The sequence below is a fragment of the Cygnus olor genome, chromosome 21, assembly GCF_009769625.2.
Source record: "Cygnus olor isolate bCygOlo1 chromosome 21, bCygOlo1.pri.v2, whole genome shotgun sequence".
In the NCBI taxonomy this organism is placed as follows: domain Eukaryota; kingdom Metazoa; phylum Chordata; class Aves; order Anseriformes; family Anatidae; genus Cygnus; species Cygnus olor.
The window spans coordinates 5873823-5894843 of record NC_049189.1 but is presented as its reverse complement, the minus strand read 5'-3'; the positions used below and the strand labels follow the sequence as shown (position 1 = coordinate 5894843).

The following is a 21021-nucleotide window of genomic DNA, read 5'->3' as shown; positions in this document are numbered from 1 at the left end:
TGTAGTGGTACAAGGTGAGTCATTTCTAGCTTTTCTTGTAACCATGAAAAAAGCAGATGAAATATATCTACTAAGAAAAAATCTCATTTATGCAAAATATGCCTCTACTTAGAGGAAATAGGGATAAACTTTAATGTGGATTAGTCAGTACACTGAAGCTATGTGGAATGACAGTAAACAACCTGAGTCATAAGAGATAAACTACCAGATGATAAGAGTGAGCTGTCTGGATTCTTAAGAGAATAGATCTAATTGTTGTCTTCAGTGGAATTCAGCAAGCACAACCGATTCAATTATGTGGTTCAAAACCCTCAAAAAAGGTGTTAAGCATAAGAAATCCATGTAAGAAAGTTGTATCATAGAACCCTCAGCTTAGCTCAGCAGGCCTGGAACATGATCACAGTATGCATCTTTTTCCATCTTTTCTGACTCACATTATTTGACTAAGCTGGGGAATCATTGATCCCTTCCACCACTGTGAGGTGCAGCACACTTAACTGAATCCCCCCATCTTCTTAGCCATCAGACCTGTGGGGATATGGCAACTTTAATTATTTTTAAAAAAACAACAAAGACAAACATAAACAAATGAAAAAAACAAGGTTTTATTTATTTTCATACTTTTATTTCTGGGAAGGAATATATAGGTTGGGATTTAAAGATTTTAAGTAATCCATCCTGAAATGAATAGGTTTTAAGTTCTGAATGTCCCCATATAGACACTTCATCTCCATTTATTCATTTTTAATTCATTTTGTGGTGGATTTAAACACTCCACTGATACCATCATCTGAGAAGAGTATAGAATATCCCAGTTTCTCCTCCTAAATGCTGGATGTCAAAATACCAACTACCTTCTTTGAAATCACTTGGGAGCTCCCACTATACATATATTTTTTCCATGATGTCAGGACTCTCAGATCAGCAACCAACCATCTAATGAGATACTGGAGGAGCAGTTGGAGTCCTGTAAAGAGAGGTTCTTGGACTCTGGGGCTTGTTGGTTTAGGGATTTGTTTTTGATCAAATGTTGTTGGACAATGTAATTGGAGGACAGAGATGATTGTTCTGAAAAAGCATCTCTGTTGGTTTATTTTACAGGTCAGCTGCTAGGAAACATCTGGATCTGCACATCCTACAATTATAACTGATCTTTCTTCCTCCAAAGAATCAGCTAATGCTCACTGTCCTAAAGAGAGTTGTAATAACTTGTACTTTTGCACATCAGGACAGATAAAATATGTTTAAAAAATGCAGAAGTCCCTATAAATGAGTTGAAGGTTCAGTTGGCCTTTGGAAGCCCTGTGTTGTTTACCTCATGTATCATTTGTTCCAGAGCATGCCTGCAAAACTGCTCTTTGCTTAACAATATTAGTTATACCAATTCGTAGGTTAATGGCAGTGATTCAGCAAGAATGAGCAAATTGGCTTTCTGCTAACAGCGGGTAAAGTTCTCGAAATTTCCAGATATGTTTTTAAAAGTACAGCTGATCCTTGTTCAAATCAGCATAAAAAATATCATGGGTTGTGTGCCTTCTGCCTTAGTCCAGCTGAATCTCTCTAGAGATCTTATTTTTCCGTAATCTGATTTATAATTTGATCTTACCCCCACATCAATTCATATACTAAAGCTGATCCATTCCCACCTTCCAACCCAAAAAAAAGTTTGCTGTTGACCCAGCTTTCTCTTCCTAACATTCCTCCTTTTAGCTTCCTTTCAGAACTGTCAAGTTTGAAGAAACTTGTCACAGAAGACTTGAATTTTTTCTCCTTCTAGTGAACCACTAGCTCTGAAAAAAAAATTATAACGGAATATAATGAATTCTTTTAAAGAAGGCATTGTTAGTAAGGATTCAGGGAGCATTTTATCTAGGGATTTTTTTCCTAAGCTGGTTTACAAGCTTCCAGTGCAAAACTATTACAAGAATTAACCCACTGTTCTGTTTTTGTCAAAATCTCTATCAGATTGGCTTAGTAAGATTTCAGTTCAGACTCTTGAAACAATAAACTCCTTCTCTAATTTTGACAGCCTTACGGGCTTAATTCTTCTGCCTCCCTAGTTCCTTGTGTGTCTTAGAGGTTTTGTCAGGACTGAGGAGTTAATCAGAGGGTATGGCAAATTCTGTGTGGCCTAAAGATGAGGTAAATGTACTAAACAGAACGTAAGATGAGTTAACCAGTTTAACACAAGGTAGCCACTCCATTCCTATTAACATGTGGTATTTCTCATTGTTCTGTCTTTCATATGAAGAAGCAGGCTAATAGATTGACCCAAACTGGCTCCTAATTAAAGATAAGTGAGAAAAAGAAGGGCAGTTATTATAAATTATAAAATCTAACATAAGAAAATAATTAAGCAATTGACAGAAATTACTTGATTTTGCATCCTTTTGTCTGAATTCCAGGTTAACATCTCCATGCGCTTTGAAAACACTGTTCTACTTATAAAGACAATTGTTTTCATACATACTGAATTTGGAAAGGTTATGTCATCTAGAACTTAGAATCATTCAGTAAGGTATTTATTCACTATACTGATTTGTTGTGAGACCCAGGGAAAGCAGTAAGACATCCCAACCTAGCTTTTCACACAAGGCTGGACACTGACTGTTTTCTGTCAAGTCTGGAAGCTAAACATAAACCTGGTCCCTTTGAGCTTAGTCCATGGCCAAACTCCACTTACAAGGCAACAGTATCAGACTGTTAATACTTAATAGCATATAGAAGGACAGTGTGAAATCATAGAACCACTGGGACACATTCCAAATGGAAAATGTGAACTCAAGGGAAGAATGAAATCAAGAAGCACAAAAATACAGCTCTATGATTTATCCAAATCTGACAGCAGTACTTCATGTAACAAAAAAACAGATCAGCTTGGCAAAGGGTTTTCAGTTTTTTAAAGGAGGCTTAGTTTTAATCTGTGACCATGATAGATTGTCAATGTTCAAGAACCCTGCACTGATGTGAAAAACTGGTACTACTAGACACCCTAGTAACAGATTTTCCATTGTGCAACAATTATGCACTGTGTTCTGAGGTTTTCACATCTGCTTACCAATCTCTGTATATATATATATATGTATATGTATTTAAGTGAAAACACAGAAACAGTAGCCCAAATGGCTTTCAAACATGTCTTGAACATGCTTTTAATTTCCAGCTCCTTTTCCTTCCAAAAGTTCTTGCAGTTTAGCAACTTCATGTGCATAAATTTACCTCCAAGTTCACTAGGAACTGGGCTGCAAAGGCTCTGTAAACAAATGTAGAGTCCTACCCATACAGATGCAAAGTCAAGATATAAGCATTCAAACACTCTACCTGAGCCTCTTTATAGAACCAGAAAATTTTGTTCTGCAAAAAATAGACCTTTGTTATGCAAGTGATATGCATACAGAGTGCATCAACTTGTTTTGGAGCTAAAAGTTGCTTTTTCACTGCTGTTTATTCCTTCACAACTGGGCAAGTGAGAAAAAGTATGCTTCTATGACTCACTGAGAGTGTTAGTAAATATACGCTGGTGCTATTGCAGTTAGGCACTATTGTGGTTAAATATTCAGAAAACAAATGCATATTTTGAGCTTTGGTCCTAAGAATTAGTCATTCAGGTATGATCTAAATTTATTCACAATAGATTAGTAAAAGTGTATTAAAGCCTAACACTTTAACACTTCTGTTAAGAAGTACAAACCCAGAAATTTACACAGACAAGCAGAAGTCAAAACTGAATGAGTTACCACTGTGAGGTGTTACATGACTGACTTCTCGCTCGTGTTGCAAACTGGAGTTAACATACATTAAAATGGCATGGAAATGGCTTAACCGAAGGGGAGGGGGGAGAATTGTTGTAATTTATACTTCGTTGTGGGTAAATATACCGGGAGCAAATAGTTCAGGTACTGTGCAGCTATCCAAAATGGAAATTTTATTCTGCATCTAAGTGATAGCACTAACTGATGCAATTTTACAAAATTAACAGGCCTGCTTATTGAATGCTCCAGCACACTGGTTAAGGACTTCTGAGTAAGAACATGGAAGGAATTCATTTTGGGATGACTTTAAAATTACAATTAGGAACCACTACTGCAATGTGACAGATCTTCATTTCCATCAACAAAGGTATGTACCAAGTGTCTGTTTGCACCTGTAGGCATTTACTGAAAGCAATTTGAATAATCAAACCTAACTGAAGGTATAGTTTGTAAGGTTTTACCAACAGAGATGAACTTTTTGAACAAAACATATGTTAGATTTGTAAAGGTGACAGTTTGGAAAAAAGATCTCTCGCCAAACAGGAGTGTAATAGTTACTGTACAACAATCAGGTGAAATCCCAGAATACTAATCTTTTGCCACTTTTCAGAATGGAACTGCAGTTGAAGTAGACAAACCTCAGCTGTTCTCAGCACATGTACAATTTTAAGCTGTCTGATTTTTCAGTTAAGTGAATTTTAAAATGACTTGCATATATTTTTCACCATATAAATTACAGGCAAGATGCAGTAACTTCAGTTTTACTATAAGTCTGCTTTTCTTTCTTGCTCTTGTGCACTTGTGTAATGTAGAAACTTCTGGTCGAGGTAAATCTGAGGTAAAGTAGTAAACAAGTAAAATAGTTCATATGTTCACTGAAATTTGAAGGTCAGATTGGAAAAATACTTCACGTTAAATATGTAATTTGTCTTTTTATTCCAACTCCAAATGTTGGAGCAACTTTTCACATAGCTCAATAAACCAAAATCCTAATGAATGAAAAAAATCCTAATGAATGAAAATAATCCCAATGAATGAAAATAATAATAATAATAGTAACACCTCTGATACATTTTAGAATATTATTCAAGCAGGAAACAGATACAAGAAATAAATATTCACAAGACTAGTCCCATTGGCATCAAAGAACCTGCAAATGTTTGAAATTAATAATTAACTTTGTTGTTTAATCTGAACATAGTCCTATGGTGTAATATTGCTGACTTTTCTATTTTAAATGTATTTGTAGAGATTTATGCAGAAAAAATAAAGTTAATGGTCTCAGGAATCAAAAAATCAAACTCACTTTCTCAAACTTCATATCCCTTCATTTTTAAGGCTGCTTCTTATTTCCATCCCAGAAAGTTGTTATATTTGTTACCAGTCCAGACACTGAGTCATTCCTGTTTAAACCAGACACTAGGCTCTCTGTGTAATTTCTCTCTCCCCTTCAGAGTTTTTGGACTGAGAGGAAAATTGTAATGCCAGGTGCCTCCCCCAGCTCCCTTTCTAAAGGTATTACTGTAAAAACACACAGAGGTGCTAAATGCTGCCAAGCGGCAATGGAAATTCTCACAGCTCTGGTTATTTCAGATGCAGCTAAGTTAGGGAACACCACCTGATCCTGAAAATCTGTACAGACTTGCAGTTTCCAGTTAGAATGGTTCAATTTCTTCTCTCCAGAAACCTCTCTCCTGACACTATGATGATGCTCTGAGAGTCCTATGGCTTACTTCATATAAGGTAAACTGGCATTTAAAGGTAAGAACTGTGCAAGTTTCTCTCTTTCTTTTTTTTTTTTTCACTTCTGAAAACTTATGTGGAAGTTTCAACAGAGCTGAAATTCAAGAGATTATGATATTGCTCATATTATGCGTTAAAAGAACCAGGTATGAGATGACTTTTGAATGTAGGCAGCACAAAAAACTCAGTTGTTCTTATTTTTGTTACCAAACAACCCTTGAACACTGTTACATGGCCACTTTGAACTATGACCATTTCAAAAATGTTTGATTCTGAAGCAGAAAAAGAATTTATTTTCAAAGGGATTTAGCTTCCTAACTCTCATCTCTTGGTCGTGTAATATAACTTTGCTGCCTATATAGAGATGCTTAGACTCGCACACTTCCGTTGCAATGGTCCTTTAGCAAATTATAGATGAATTCAAAGTTTGAGAATCTTTCACTTGTCATTCTTCAGTAATTCTAGTTTTTACCACTAGATGGCTTCCCAGGATAGTGGATATATATTCAGACCTCCTGAAGTAACTTGGGATTGGATTCATTTGGGCACCTTCTTAGTAACATATTCAGTCATAAAAACAAAGCTCTTCCCAGCACAACTGAGAAGACAACAATGTGAGGTTTGACATATTTGAGCATCTTCTGGCATCCTGATAACTTGACATTTCGGACTATTTCTGATTGCCGCCACAACCAGTAACTGTGGAGTGAGCAGCTCTCAGTTCAAATGCGCACTTAGATCCTCCTGAGAAAAGTTTAAGCAGGACAGCTAAATATATAACTTACCTACCTACCTAATGCCTAACAGTGCAAACAAACGAGTCGGGGGACCTGGTTGCAACACGCTTTGCCCTTTCTCCTGTTACAACATAGTTTTAAAGTGCTATGGAGACCTTGTGTTGCAATTATGCCCTCATATCTGGACAAAAGTCTTGGAAAAGGAGAGCAGAAAAACACCCTTTGATGTGAGAAAGCACGTCTCCCTGCTTTGGTCAGAGCCTGCTTTTTTCATTGCCCCGCTACTGAAGGTACCAATCACCAGTTTTCAGCAATGTAAGCATCTTCCAGTTTGGAAAATCCATGAGTTGTCATGCTGTCCATAGACACACTGGTTCAGTGGTAATAGATGTTGATGATTATCAGCCTAGGCTGGACTGAGCCCAACACTCTAGGGCTGCAATAACTTTTCCCATCAACACCAACTTAACCTGGGCAAGCAGTTCTCTCCCGGAGCTCGCAAGGCACAGATGGCTCCTTTGAACTCAGCCTTAACCCTGACCGCTCCTGGAACTTCTTTTTTTCCCCCCCTCCTGGGCTCACGTCAAACCCCAGCACCCTCCTCTGCCGCGTTCCTGTCAGGGAGGAACAGAGGAGGTTCCTGTCAGAGGCGGGCGCGCGCTGCGGCCGCGGCCGGCCCCGACCCCAGCCCCGGCCTCAACCAGCCCCGTCCCGCAGCCACCCCGACCCCAACCCCGACCCACAGCCGTCCCGACCGGCAGCCGGCCCCGACCCCAGCCCCAGCCCGCAGCCGGCCCGGCCCCAGCCCCTGCCCGCCGGCTGCGGCGCGGCCGTCCCGGGTGCGGACGCCGTGCGGCGGCTCCGAGACCGTGCTGGGGGAGGGGAGAGCAAAGCCAGCCACTCACAGGAACAGTAGTGAAATCTCCCCGACACTTTAACTGTCAATCAGGCTTAATGGGGTATAAAACCTCCCCGGCGCGGCGGCTGTGATAGGCAGAGAGAGCAATAGGGAGAAATGAGTAAGAGCCAGAGCTGAAATAGTGCACGGCATAATTCCTGCTCTGTGGTCACGGAGCCTCCGAGTGCGAAACCCGGGAGAGGGGGCAGAGAGAGGCGGTTATCAGCTCACCCTCTGCAACAGGCTCAGGACAGGACGTCTGGAGATATTTATAGATATTAAAACAAAAACAACAACCTTACCCTGAATAGACCCTTTCTTAAAAAGAAAGTCCTGGCAATTCTGTCTTATTTAAGCAATTTCCTGAGTCTAAGAATAGAAATGAGCTGCCTGGAAGGCACTGCAGGCTGAAATTTGGAGACATAGGCTGCTTTATTTTATTTTTCCAAGTATAAAACCTTCCACTTGGATACTGGATTTTTGTGACAGTCTTTGAAACGGAGGGATGTATGGTTACTTTTAATTTTACTTTTTTTTTTTCTCTCTCTTTAATTAAAAAAAAAAAGAAAAAAAACTGTCTCCCAGTTATACAGCGAGGAAACCGTTCTACCTGCATGTGACAATCCCAAAGGACATCGATCAAGAAGCAGGGGAGTGACTTGGTCTTCTGCACTGTTCTGCTCCTACCCCGATTTTTTAGGGGAACAGAAGGATTTTTCCAGTCCAAGAATCCGTTGCCCCCCACGTTTCGGAAGGGGGCTGAAGACTTGTCACCCATCCGGGGGTGCATGAAGGGTAGTGGTTTTCTTTCTCTCTTAACTTGGTTCTGTGAAGGGTTGGAAGAGAATTTTGCCTTCCTGGCTTGCCTGGAAGAAGAGGATGATTTGGAAATGGCTGGGCGCTTTGCTGCTTTTCCCCGTGCAGATGGTTTATTTGGTGGTGAAAGCTGCCGTGTGCGCGGTGCTGCCGCCCAAGCTCCGGGACCTGTCCGGGGAGAGCGTGCTCATCACCGGCGGGGGCCGGGGCATCGGCCGCCACCTGGCCAGGGAGTTCGCGAGGCGAGGAGCCAGGAAGGTGAGCATCCACCCGGAGGGGATGGGGGAAGGAAGCGGCCACCTGCTGCTCTGCTGGGGAGCCTCCGGCCCGGGGGCTGCAGCCCGTGCCCCCACCTCGCGGTGGGCCTGCCGGGATCGCGTTCAAACGGACAGAGAGGGGAGAAGGGGGGCGCTGGGTGTAGCGCTGCCGAGCCGGTGCCGAGCCTCGCGTTTCGGAAGTTGCCCACTCCTCCTCCTCGGCATCCTGGCTCGCCACACCTCGGCTAAGAAAACGTGAAGGTGAGAAGGGGGCCCCCGCGCGGGGTATCCCCCCCCCTGCAGCCTGCGGTCCCCCGGGCGCGTCGGCCGGAGGGGGGCACAGGGAGGGCCCTGCTGCCCGTACCGGGGGGGTGCCCGCTTTGGGGAACGGGGGGAGAAGAGTTCAGCTTCACCCTAATGCTTTGCCACGTGCAAAGTGGTTTCTGAAGTCCCTTGTGTTTTGCTTTCTGCCAGCCCCGAGCTGTTCAAAGGTAAGGTGAATGCTGGCCCAGCAAGGAAGAAAAGCACAGCGTGAGTGTGAGCTGGGAGTTTGTTCGCACGTGGGCTGGGAGAACGGTCTGTCTGCACTGCAGCCTAGAAATGTCAGTGTAGCTGGTGTGCCCATTCTCTAGCTCAGGAACTGCCATTCACCTTGAAATGTTGTGCTTTCTTAACTACAGGTGTCTCCATACACATGAATAAATCGGAATAATTAAAAAATATATATACCCTGAAACAAGGTTTGAGTTTTCAAGTTTCATCTTTACCCCCATTTAGGGGTAATGGAATGGAGGAATAACGTGAAATTAGACAGCTGCATAAATACTACAACACGTGAGAGAGGATGAATGGAAGTAAATACAGAATAAAGCAGAAGGAAAATACAGAATGGGGGAATATTTAAAGAAAAATATTCATTTAGTTTAGGATACTGTTTTTTCACTTCCTTATACATGCACTACAGTTTTCTATATGTGGTTTCTATATGGAGCTGTTCTGGTGTACAACTTTGAGGCATAAAATATGTCAGCATTGAACTTTGATGTTTGTATATGCTTGTGTTTAAACATCATGTTGAGATTTACAAATTTTTGGAGACAGAACAAACAAGTTGACTGACCTTTGGACCCCAGCAATTTGCTGAAAGTGTATTTACATTATCTGGTACAATACCGTGCTTCATTATTTATTTATTTAGCCCGGTTGGTTGCTATGCTAAGCTGAGTATTAAAGTGCCACCATTTCTCCAGCTAATTCAGGAGCTGCTTAGCTACAGTTCAGCTGCAAGCTGAACAATGGTAGTCAGCCCTAACTGACATGGGCCAAGAGGAGCTAGTGAGCTGAGGTTGAGGATTTGTAAACTGATACAGACTGTAGTTCATTTGTATGTCTTATCTCTACAATCCTTACATATCTTAGAAGGAAAGAATAAACAAGAGAATAATTCTCGGGAAGCTTTGTACTTGTCTCATATGGTGTTATGAAATGCGGTGTGGTTGCTAGTTACTGTTTACAACTTGTTTTTTTTTTTGTCGTATGTTTTTTTCCATGCCTGTCATCAAGGTGTTTCACTTTTTGCTCTTATTGAACTTGAATTAGATTCTCCTTTCAGTCAAACCATGGCTATCCTGTGAGCCAAACGTGGTACTCAGCAAGTTGTGATCCTCTCTGGTACTTTGGAAGTGGCACATCTTTCTAGCAACAGTGAAGTAGGCTTATCTTTTTCTTCCTCAACATCTTTAATGACAATTTTACTTCAGTGTGGTTGTTCCAATTCCCTTTGCTCTGAGGTTTCACTGCTTTCCTGCATTCTGTGCTCAACCCTGACTTTCTGTGTCTAGTGCAGTCTCCATGCAGAATGCAAGCCCTCTGTTTGGCATTACTCTTTGATTTTTTGCTTTGCCTTAGACAATCAAAAAGAACCGAGAAAGACTTGAAGTGGCTAGCAAGTCATCTTTCAGTAAGGCTTTTGAGAATTAATTATTCTATTTTTCTCTTGCCTTTATATGCGGTTAGCTGTTTTATAATTACATTTAAATCTTGAATTATTGATCATAATTAATAATTTGTAACAGATTCTGATTGTCAGGTGGTATATTCACAATATTCCATGTTCGGAAAAATGCTTCCACCAAGGCGCAAAATTTGAGGCCATGCACAGTGTTACCTACAGGTGAATGAAAACAGTAACTTAAATTCAGATTCTAATAGTGGGTGTGCAGTATATCTTGAAAAAGTTATCACAGCGCTTGCGCACACAGACATAGTGGCGGAGTTTTGGAGGTAGGCGGCGATATACAACCATATTTTTGAGATTAGAATCTTCTGAAAGATGGGTTAGTTGAGACTGTTAGCATATGAAATTTCCTCTGATAATTAGACTGGATTGGATTTCACCTTGCTCTATCTTTCTTTTCAGAAGCTTGTTTTGTTAATCACAAATTAGATGTATCTGAGCAGTTTTTACGTATGATGACAAGTGTTGTATTTCACGAAGATTAAGAATTGTCACATCTGCAACTTTTTAAGTGTAAAATGTGATCTTGCAGTTAAAGCTCTGAAGATGTCAAGAAATAAATCAGAAAAGGCTTTAGGCGAATGGAAATACAGTGTCTTCAGCTTGACAGATGAGCATGGAGACTAAAATTCTTAAGCCGGCAGACAAGAAGTCTCTTGGGCATGATCATGTAAATCCGCCCTGGTTCCCATTCTCCACCCCCATTCTTTAACTCCATTGCTCTGTCATTGTGCCTCAAGTAAGACCTGAAGAGATAAATGTCTAGGAGACATTTTCTTCTTAAGAGGTGTTTCTTTTCTCGTTGCTGTTCATTGGCCTTTCCGATGAAATTGCCAAAAAGGGGACACAGCAGTGTTAGTTGTCTCTTCAGTTATAGAAGTATGTATCTTCCAGTTTCTTCAGTTAAGACTACCAGCAATTTTTAGGAAATGAGAGACTTTAATGATTAGGTCATTCCCGTTCAGGTCAGAGGATCCATACACCACTGCTCACTTTTGGGTAAGTTTTCAAAGGCTACTTGGCCATGGGAAGCACTGAGGATTTAAATGCGTCCTGTAGCTATAAATGTATGTGACCAGCAGATCCTCACATCTGCCTCAGTCTCACACACTGGAAATTTTGTTAAGGTGCTTAGCTTTTGATACTCTATGGTTAGCTAGAATGGGAGAGTATATCTGTGTTACTGAAAAGGGAGAAAGATTTTTTTTTGAGTTCATGATTTAATGCCTATGAAATAAAAATCCCCTTCCAAACCTTAATGGTATTTTGCAAAGAACATACTGTATAATTGAGTTAATATTGAGAAGACGGAGCCCTTTGAACAATGTTTCTTGCATGGAAGAACAGCCCTTTACAGATGTGAATAGTCAGAGGGACGTAGGGGCTGAATGGGTTCATTCACTGATGGTTAGAGTTGGAAAATGCTTCTGGTGTTCCTCTATGCCATTCGCTTCGCCTACAGCATTGTCTATTACAGTACCCTTGCCAGAGATCTGTCAGCCCTGTTTTTGATGATCTCCAGTGATGAAGTTTTGATTTGTATGTCTTTTGTATGTCATTTGTATGTCTTGCTCTTTGTCAGTTCTTTTTTTAGGGCATTTCCTTGATGTCTAAATTTTTTCCTAGTAATTTTAACTTATTTTGTTCACAGATGGTTTAATTTGAGGTCTGACTGAACAGGAAAGAGATGCTTGGTTCTTAGGCATTCTTTGTTATTAAGTGTTACCAAAACCTAATAAAATGTACTGAAAGAAGTTGTAATTGTAAGATAGAAACACATTCCCCGACTCTAATATATATTTTAGTGTTCAAGATTATCTGACAGTGACTTTGGAAGAATATCTTTGGCCTTTCCTGTGGGGGGAATGGCCAAATGCCATTGATTTTCATTAGTCTTTTTAGTTACACCTAATGCTCTGGGCTTAGCAATAAGCAATATGGATCTTCAGTAGCGTGTCTACAAGAGATCTTAGGAGTGCTTTCCTGTTGTTTCTTTGTGATCATTTTTGTGATCTCAGTTTCTTTCAAAGTATGTATATTTTGTCCTCCTAGTTTTGCTTTATTTTTTTCCTCCAGCTGTGATTTGTTTGCCTTTTTGATGAATCAAGAGTGTTTTGACAAGAGACATGTCTCCAAAATACCAGGTGGGTTAGGGGCAGCCCTAGCCTTCTGTTAGGGTGATGCTGCTGCAGAGGAGAGTCTAACACTTCCTATTAACCTTGCTGAGAGTTCTCCATATTCAACACTGTTCAATAAATGACCTGGTAATACATGGAAAGATCTCTCCTTTCCCTGTTTTGTTCTCTGGATGTTCACTTCCTGTATTGCAGAAGACTAGAAGGCTCAAGGGATTTGCATGCTTGAGCGGTGGATGAGGTAAGCAGTCTGGAATATCAGGACAGACAAGAGCCCTTACTGGATGGCAAGGAGCTAGTATCACCAACAAAAACAAGAAACGGAAACTTTGCTCTTGCATGGAATGTACTGCTTGATAGCCATGACCTCGCTCTGTCAGCACTGGAGTCTAGACAGTTATGTTTGCAAGTCTGCAAGGTACTTCTAACAAGATGACAATGTGGTGGGCAGCTGCAGAGTGACACAAACCCAACAACATAGTGATTATTTTGGGATATATGTATGTATGTGTGTGTGTGTGTGTGTGTATATGTGTGTATATATATATATGGTTTATATCACTCCTGGTTTTGATCAGGCTACAACTCCCCTCCTGAAATCCTGGCTGTTCATTCTGTCATTACACAACATTTTTAAAGTCAGACCTTAGTATCTTCATTTAGGAAGATCCCTTGTGATTTGGATGGGTTAACCTCTTTCAGTGCAGTTGCAGTTGAGATGGGAATAAATCAAAGGAGGAAGGAGCTCTGAGGAAGGGATGAGAGCTGCACAAAGCTGGCACTGCTGCAGGGAAGACTGGAGCGGGTTTTCTTCTGTGTTCTACTAAATTCAACAGAACTGAAAACCTCATAGAAATTTCAGGTGCTTGAGAGCCATTTATAATTGGAGGGTTTTAGCTGAGTGAGCTTTTAGGCTATAAATTCTGACTAGGAGGAGAGTATTGCAGAAAGATGGCACGAAGTTTTAGAATTTAGCCTGGTATGCCCAGTAATGGAAAATCTGGCAAACTTTGAAATCCTTTTCTACAATGGTATGTGCCTCTCACATTGTCTGCTCAAGCCGCATGTATAGTTCTATGAATATTTTAACGTTGGTCTTTATAAATCGTGTTGACATAGCATAGTCCTGCTGTGTATTAATTAGTATATACTTTTTTAATTTTGGTAACACATACCAATGCTATATTTTAAAAGATTAAGTGCATTGTAACTATAGCTGGAAATGAAAGTAATACTGATCTCCTGAAGTGCGGGCAAAATACTGAGACTGATGCTAAAAGTAGGTCATTCCAATCTGTGACCTTTTTTAAGGTGTAGGATAAAAGCTTTTAGGATTTCACATGGATTTTAGAGTTCTTAATCTTAGATACTTCTTCAATTATTGGTCGTTCTCAGTTGTTCATCTCTGATTTCACTTTCAGAACCTGTCAAATGTTCTACTAATCTGTGTTTGAATGTTAGCTCTCACAGAAAGAAGAACGTGACATCAAATTCTTAATGCTTAGGAATTTTTATCTGCCATGGAGTTTGACCTAGAAAGGCTGTAGTGCTCCAAACAAGAAAACTTTTCTTCTGTCATGTACAAAGGAGTATAATTTCTGATATGTGCAGGAGTAAATTCACTAAGCAAGTCCTCCTACTTGCTGTCTGTCATTTTTGAAATCCACTGTGGCTGAGCCAGTCCTCAAGATGACGCTTGCATTCTACCAGTAATCTCTGATGTGTATCTTGCAACCCACTGTCAGTTCAGAACATGAACAGACCTGATCTGGCCACCTCAGAGGAGATTAGTTCTGATATACGGAAAGGAGCTGATTTAAAATAACAAAATTGCACAGCTGAGAGGAACCGGTTTTCCATAGCCTATGATTAATCACCATGTATTTGTTTTTAACAGCTACCATGATCTAACATCATTGTAAAGGTGTCATGAATTCATTATTTTTATTAAAGAAATAGACACAGTTCTTGATGCACCTTACCCAATGCAGTTGCAGCATGCAAATTTACTGCACAAAGAGATGTTTAGTTGGCGTGGTGTATAATAATTTGAAAAAAGGCTTACTGTAAAATTTACGTGTATATTTTTAGGTACCAGTGCTAAGACAATGTTGTCAACAGAGCAGCTGTCCACATACTGAATCGTTTTTATGCCCTGTGCAGATACCAGAATGGCAGAAACTCCATGTATCTAATGAATTTTGTTGTAGGAGTTCTGGCAGCACAAATACAGAAATAGCAATCTGACATGTCTCGAAGTGCAAAAGATTGTGCATCAAAGGGATTTATTTTTCTATTTAGTAGCTATTTTAGTAGAAAGAGAATATTTACGTATAGTGCAAATCTGAGGTTCTAAGTAATTAATTTCTCCTGTTGTGTGTGAAGTTTGGAAAAAAGTCATAGGAACCGAACAGTTTCAGGTAAATTTTTAATGGTTCCTTTAATCTTATTTAAATTTAAGAACTTAATCATGCAGTGACTTATTACAGCCTGTCATAACTTACAAGTAACCAGAAGTATGTGAAAAGAATTGGGGAGTGAACATTTTCCCATGTCATGCAAAATAATATATTAATTTGGAACTTTTGGTAAACTGTGAGAGCACAGATTTGATTGAGTTACTTTTATATTCTCTAGAACGGCTTTCTTTCTGTAAAGATTATGTACTGACAGCAATTTTATTTAACGGCTTCCTGTTGTCAGCTCACTTCCTTGTTGACTGAACTTAAGGATGGGCAGAAGAACTCTTGTTTCAAGTCCCAGGCTTAGATGGCATTAAGCCTGTTATGTGTACCGGTGCCAAGGCCAGCAGTTTGAGTAACATGCTGAATAAGTGTCTCTGTTGGCAAGCACAGCCAGAATTTATCAGATAGCAGATCTGTTGATGTCTTCGCAGACATCATTCATTCATCAGCAGCATTCTGACTGGAGCTGTTTTAGTTTATGATTTAGAACATACCTGTCTTTTGTTACTGAGCATGCTGTAAGGAGAATAAATAATGATAACAAGAGGAGGAACTGGCAGAGTAACAGCTTGTCATCTCACATCAGGATGCAGCGATGTCATGTGGAAATACTGTCCCAGCGAGACTGGGCTATGTTGTCATACCCAAATCCACCACTTTTTAAAGTACTTAAGGATTGGGATCAAGATAGTTAAATGAAAATTCTGACAAAATAAAGGGACTGTGACAGTGCTGTAAGAAATTTACAATGTAGGTATAAACCAAAAGGCAAACAGCTTCATACAAACACAGAAGTCTGTACTGAAGTTTTGTTTTGTTTTGTTTTGTTTTTTTTTAAGCAAGTGATTTCAGTACCACTCATTTAACCATTTTTAAGCTTTTGGAGAAGCATCACAGCAGCAGAGGTTTTAAGGTGGGATTAGCCTAGCAACACTGGAGTGTTTGGGGGAATGTTTGCAGAGGTGCAGGCACTTAGGACACTTTTAAGACATAGACAGTGCAGTAGAAAACAAATGATTTTTGAAAATGTACTGGTGGGAGGTAAAGGTGGCAGCAGGAGCTCTGAGGCTAAGTGGAGAGTGATTGCTAAAATGGGGATGGTGGCCTTCAAAGTGAACACAAAACCTTAGAAATGGAAAGCTTGGAGAAGAGGCAGTGACATTTGAAATGAGAGTTGACGTGGTGAAAGCCATAAACCAGGTATACAATCTTAGTCTTACTTGGATTGAAGAAAAGAAAATTGGTGCATTTTGAATTTCAGGGCTGACAAGATGTTATTAGTCTGTGATTTTCATCTTACTTCTGAGGGGGTTCGTCCCTACTTTCTTTGTGTGGTTCCGTCACTTGTAAGTGTGCTGCTGTGCATTTGTTACATTTATGTCATAAGTCTGGCACACGCTAGGAAAAAGTTGACTCAGATTTGTAGAACTATTTCCATCTAAAGCACTAACATATATAGATAGTTTTTACTGCATTATAAAATGAGTTAAACATGCTGTTGAGCTAATGTCTAATTAGTCCGGTACAGCAATTTGCTTTAAGAAAATGACCTTAAGCCCTGCATACATTTTTAAGCATTATGACTGCAATGTCTAGAAGGAATCAAAGATCTCATGTTGTTTTCTTTTTTACCCTGTTATGGAAACCTGTCCTGATTGGGACATTTAGGATGACAATGTGTAGTGGCTAGTAAAATATGAATGAAGAAGGAAGTTGGAAAACTCTGACTATATTCTGAACGCCATTCCTCAAGCAGATCAGCAGCATTCAAAGAGAGCATGTACAATGCCAGTATGCCAAGAACCTGCTGATTTACAGCATACTACTGAAGCCATGACCAGGAAGTTAGCCCCACAGTAACCCAAGAGGTATGAAAGTATTATGACAATTTTTCCAAGAACTAGGATGAACAGATGATGGCGAACTCCACAGAAGTAGCCAATTAATTCTTCGGGAAGTATCAGAGCAAGAAAAGAGACAACAATCCTCTTCATTTCCTTCCCATGAAACAGGGTGAATTCTGTATCTTTGCATCTGAGCAGTATGGAAATGTCATAGAATCACAGAGTATCCGGAGCTGGAAGGGAGCCACAAGGATCATCCATTCCAACTGCTGGCTCTCCGCAGGGCCACCCAGAACTCACACCCTATGTCTGAGTGTTGTCCAAATGCTTCTTCAGCTCCAGTAGGCTCGGTGCTGTGACTGTGTCCCTGGGGAGCCTGTCCCAGTGCCCGACCACCTCTGGGTGCAGAACCTTTCCCTAACACCCAGTCTGATCCTCCCCTGTCCCAGCTCCATGCCATTCCCTCGGGTCCTGTTGCTGTCCCCAGAGAGCAGAGCTCAGCTAATGATAATTGATTTTCAGTGTTTCTTTTAAAGTGAATTAATAAATATCAGCTAGTAGTTAATGTTCATTTTTCACTTTGATTTCTGGACTGAATTGAAGATACAGATCTAATACCATTGCTGTCTTAAGGTATTGTGTGGGGAGGGGAGACTGAAAAGGAAAACTCTTAAAGACATCCTCAGAGCTGACCACCATGAGAGCAAACTGTGGAAGTTTTAAACCTGTGTGCTTCTCAGGAATATAAAGCAGCAATTATTAGAGAGATCTTCTTAGCTGGGCCCAGACTCTCTTCTTCAAAGCATCACGTCAACATGCTGAGCAGTTGAACAGGTCAGAGCCAGGCACTGCCAGACACTGGCGCCACTCGGAAAGGGTCAAATACATGTTGTTTGTCCTTTATCCCAGCAGGGATAAAATTGATTCTAATTCTAATTAATAGACTTGAGAATAGATGAGTACCTTGGCAGACTTTGTAACTAATTTAAATTGTTCGTGCTATTAGTTTAGCCATAAACTATGCATAATTATGAAAGGTTGCTGGGGACAGCCACTCTTATGTTGCCACCTTCATAGCTACAATGTACAGTGCTACAGAGCTCACTTATTTTGATTAACGTGGAGATTTCTGTTGTCTAACACTGCCAGTGGAAATGTGTCAATGCTCAACTTAATGACAATAAAGTGGTGTTTGAAAGCAGAAATGAAGCTCTGCTGAAGTCAGTTATGCCTTACCAATATGACTGTGAGATAAATGTGGCTCTCAGTGTGTAATCAGTGGCAGATGTACCTTTGAGTACACTTAAACAACTTAAAATTATACATATTTGAGGTGTTATAAAAATAATGCCTGGATAGATTCTGGACTGTGATTATTCTGTAGTCTGGCATGTTTTTAGCCACAAGAAATAGTCTACATAAAGGAGGGCTGGTGTTCGGTATGAGCTCACTGATACATTTCATCCTGTATGTAACTGAAAATTTTAAAATTTTTTCACCTTTTAAAAGAGGTGCAAATGGAGTTCAAGCCTGACTTCTCATTCAGTTAGTTTTTCTTCTCTCAGCCAGCACAGACATCAGTTTGCCCCAGTTGTGTTGATAGGGAGCATTTGTCTTTTAGAGAATTCCTCTTTCCCTCTAAGTCCTGCACTGAATCTGCTAGCGAAGTTTCTCTGAGAGCCAGCTTGGATCAGAAAGTGAAAACTGCAGACACTGACCAAAATCTTATTTCAGTGTTTCTTGAAGCTTCACCTTACAGCAAAGGTCTTCTGTATTGCTAGGCCTAAGAAATCATGAGGTACTAAGAAATCACAATGTACTGCTTGAAGAGGCATGAGGTTTTAAGTAATTGGAATTGTTTGTTCGTTCTATTTGCCCTTTGAATCTCTGGGTACACCCAAGGTACATTTTCAAGATTTTCTTCATATCTTTGGAGTGGACAAGCTTGCACCACTTCAAATGAAAGCAGAAATTCTTAGATAATCATTTAATGCTTGGTACTGGACTCTAAGGAAAACTTCAAATGTTACAAGACTTAAAATAAATTCATGTGAGTGGAAAATGTTGTAAAGACACTGCACAGTACATCTGTCCTTGCCCTTACAGAAGAAGGGATCAACAGTAACAAAAGCGGACAATCAGATATTTTCTGTGTGAAGATTAAATTAGTGTTTGTCCTAGATCTGTCATTTTAATCCCCTTGCTAGTAGTAAACAGAGCCACCTCATCTCTGTGATCAGCACATGCACTGGGAGAGACTTGGCTGTTGTCGTTCGGAGAGGGAACAGGAAATCCCAAGGCTGACTTTTAGCAGCTTGGATTTACATTGACTGTAAACTCAAATTCCCTGTGTCCTACCTCTTGAAACAAACTTACCAGTGGGGACACAACTCAGCTTACTGCCTTAAAGAGGTCATGCTTCCAAGTAGAATATTAAAGACATCCAGCTGGTCCAAATACTTCTTTCCCAAAGCAGTAAGAGACCAGGGCTGGCTCTGACCATGGTGAGCTGTCAGAAGTGATGTAAGAACATTTCCAAGACTCTTGGGACACACGGGAGTCCTGTCTCCCTGGAGTGAGCTGTTTGAGTTGGGTTTTAAGATACGCCGATTGTGCAATGTTTTGGAGTGTTCTTGGTGTTGCTTGGTATTTGATTTTAAGCCAGGCACTTTAGAGATTGTCTGGATTGTATTTGTATTTGAATGTGTGCTTTATGGAAGCAAAAGGTTTGCCTCTTTGCAAGCAAAATGCTTGGCCATTGAAGGTGGGTATTTTTTCTTGGGGGGGGTGTGAAGTTTGTTTGTTTGTTTTTTGTTTGTTTGTTTGTTTTTTTCCTTCAGGGTTTCCTTTCCCTAGTTGACATGTAACCATTGCAGATTGCTCTGTTGACACTTCCTGTGCTGTACGGGCATGCATGTGTGCACGCGTGCATATGTGTGTGTGGGTAAGTCTGCGCGCAGTGATCTGGCACCTTGCGTCTCTTTGCAGCCCGAGTTCAGCAGTGGGTCAGCCAGCTCCTCCTGACATCATTGCACTTGTTTACCACTCACACAGAGGAAGTGCTGTGCTGATGGGTTTGGCCACTGACATTATCTTATTTTAGGCCAGTGTTTTTGCAGAATCAGAAATTTAGAAAAGCATTTTACTTCTGTAAAGCAATTTTAGTTCCTCTTCCTGTCTGAGTTAAGAGGGGGAAACAAAAAATAGGAAATTCTTAGCCACTGAAATTATGTGACAAGAACAGTACATCAGGCTGTCAGTAAAATTCAGTGCAACTAAATAACCAGATTGCTCGTTATAGGATGAAAAAAATCCATTTCAAAGGGAGTCAGTACAATTAGGATGAATTATTCTGCAATACCTGAAGTGAGAATGGCTTCTTTAGTCACTAAAATCCATAAAAACAGTTAAATCCTTCTGTTTGGTTTTGATGCACAGATTTAGGCCAAGTCTGGTTATTTGTTTCAGGCTTTAGACTTCTAAGTGCAATCTCAGCAGTGACATACCTTCCAGATCTCTCACTGATGTGCGTGGAGAGTGCTGTCAGTCACCACTCCCGCAGGTCAGTCCTTTGCGGTCAGTTCATCCAATTATTGTAGTCTTTTTGTGTGCCTCTAAATATTTTGCAGTGCAAGTAAGGATCATCCTACGGGGCACGTGTGTCTGCCCCAGATCGGGCTGGTTTTTAGGGCTAAGTTTCCGACTCTTCATAGAAATAGTTTGCAGATCCCCTGTGCTCTGCAGGCTGTTGGTGGGTAGAAAACCCTTAGGAGCATAGAGGTCTGCTTGTGATTGAGTTGGAACACATTAAGGGGTTATCGCACCTCCCTATTACATTATTGCCCCCTTAGTCACCGACCAGGTTAATTCGTGTAGTGTATTTTACTGGAAAGTAAAGCTTATCTCGTGTTCTTTGTTAGTTTAATTCATTTTATGTTCACGTTTCAAGTGAATTAACTTTATTTTGCATTGCAGTAGCCTAAAAAACATGCATGTGACAGGCAATCACATCCGAAGGATGGAAACTTCGAGGGAGCAGTAACTTGTTAATATGCTAGAGCTTGATTTGGGATTGCCTGACCAGCCCCTTTAATTTAAATCCTTATCATTGTAGAGAAGGCTGATCAGAGTTGCTTTGATCAGTTCTGGGTAGAAGTAATTATCGTGAATTTTGTTTCTATATTTAGATCCCATTTTATTTAGCTAGAGCTGTGCTGGTTTTCGTATTTTTTATAAGCAGGGTAACTGCTCCTTCATCTTCGCTGTGGATTGAGGGAATTGGCATCGCCAGTGAAAGGTCCCTTGAGGCACTGTGCGCCCCTCTGGGGGATGCATGCCCTGGGAGCTTATAACCCAC

At 40.5% G+C, this 21021-nt stretch overlaps 2 protein-coding genes across 6 annotated transcripts in view; both read left to right on the top strand.

The window, feature by feature from the left end:
• Positions 1 to 5495, top strand: part of LRRC38 (leucine rich repeat containing 38) — a 102459-nt gene extending 96964 nt beyond the window's left edge. The window contains exons 7-8 of the transcript XR_005814189.1: positions 3980 to 4119; positions 5436 to 5495. The gene's annotated coding sequence lies outside the window, so the exon portion shown is untranslated. The remainder of the gene's footprint in view (positions 1 to 3979; positions 4120 to 5435) is intronic.
• Positions 5496 to 7177: 1682 nt separating this feature from the next.
• The window catches only part of DHRS3 (dehydrogenase/reductase 3), a 34231-nt gene continuing 20387 nt past the window's right edge, over positions 7178 to 21021 (top strand). The window contains exon 1 of one of the 5 annotated variants that reach the window (XM_040533926.1): positions 7178 to 8204. In XM_040533926.1, coding sequence (XP_040389860.1) covers positions 8010 to 8204 — 195 coding nt within the window. In that variant the 5' untranslated portion in view covers positions 7178 to 8009. Of the gene's footprint in view, positions 8205 to 8274; positions 8465 to 19409; positions 19429 to 21021 lie in introns of those variants that run through there. The other 4 variants (XM_040533928.1, XR_005814188.1, XM_040533929.1 and 1 more) reach the window with 4 other exon arrangements.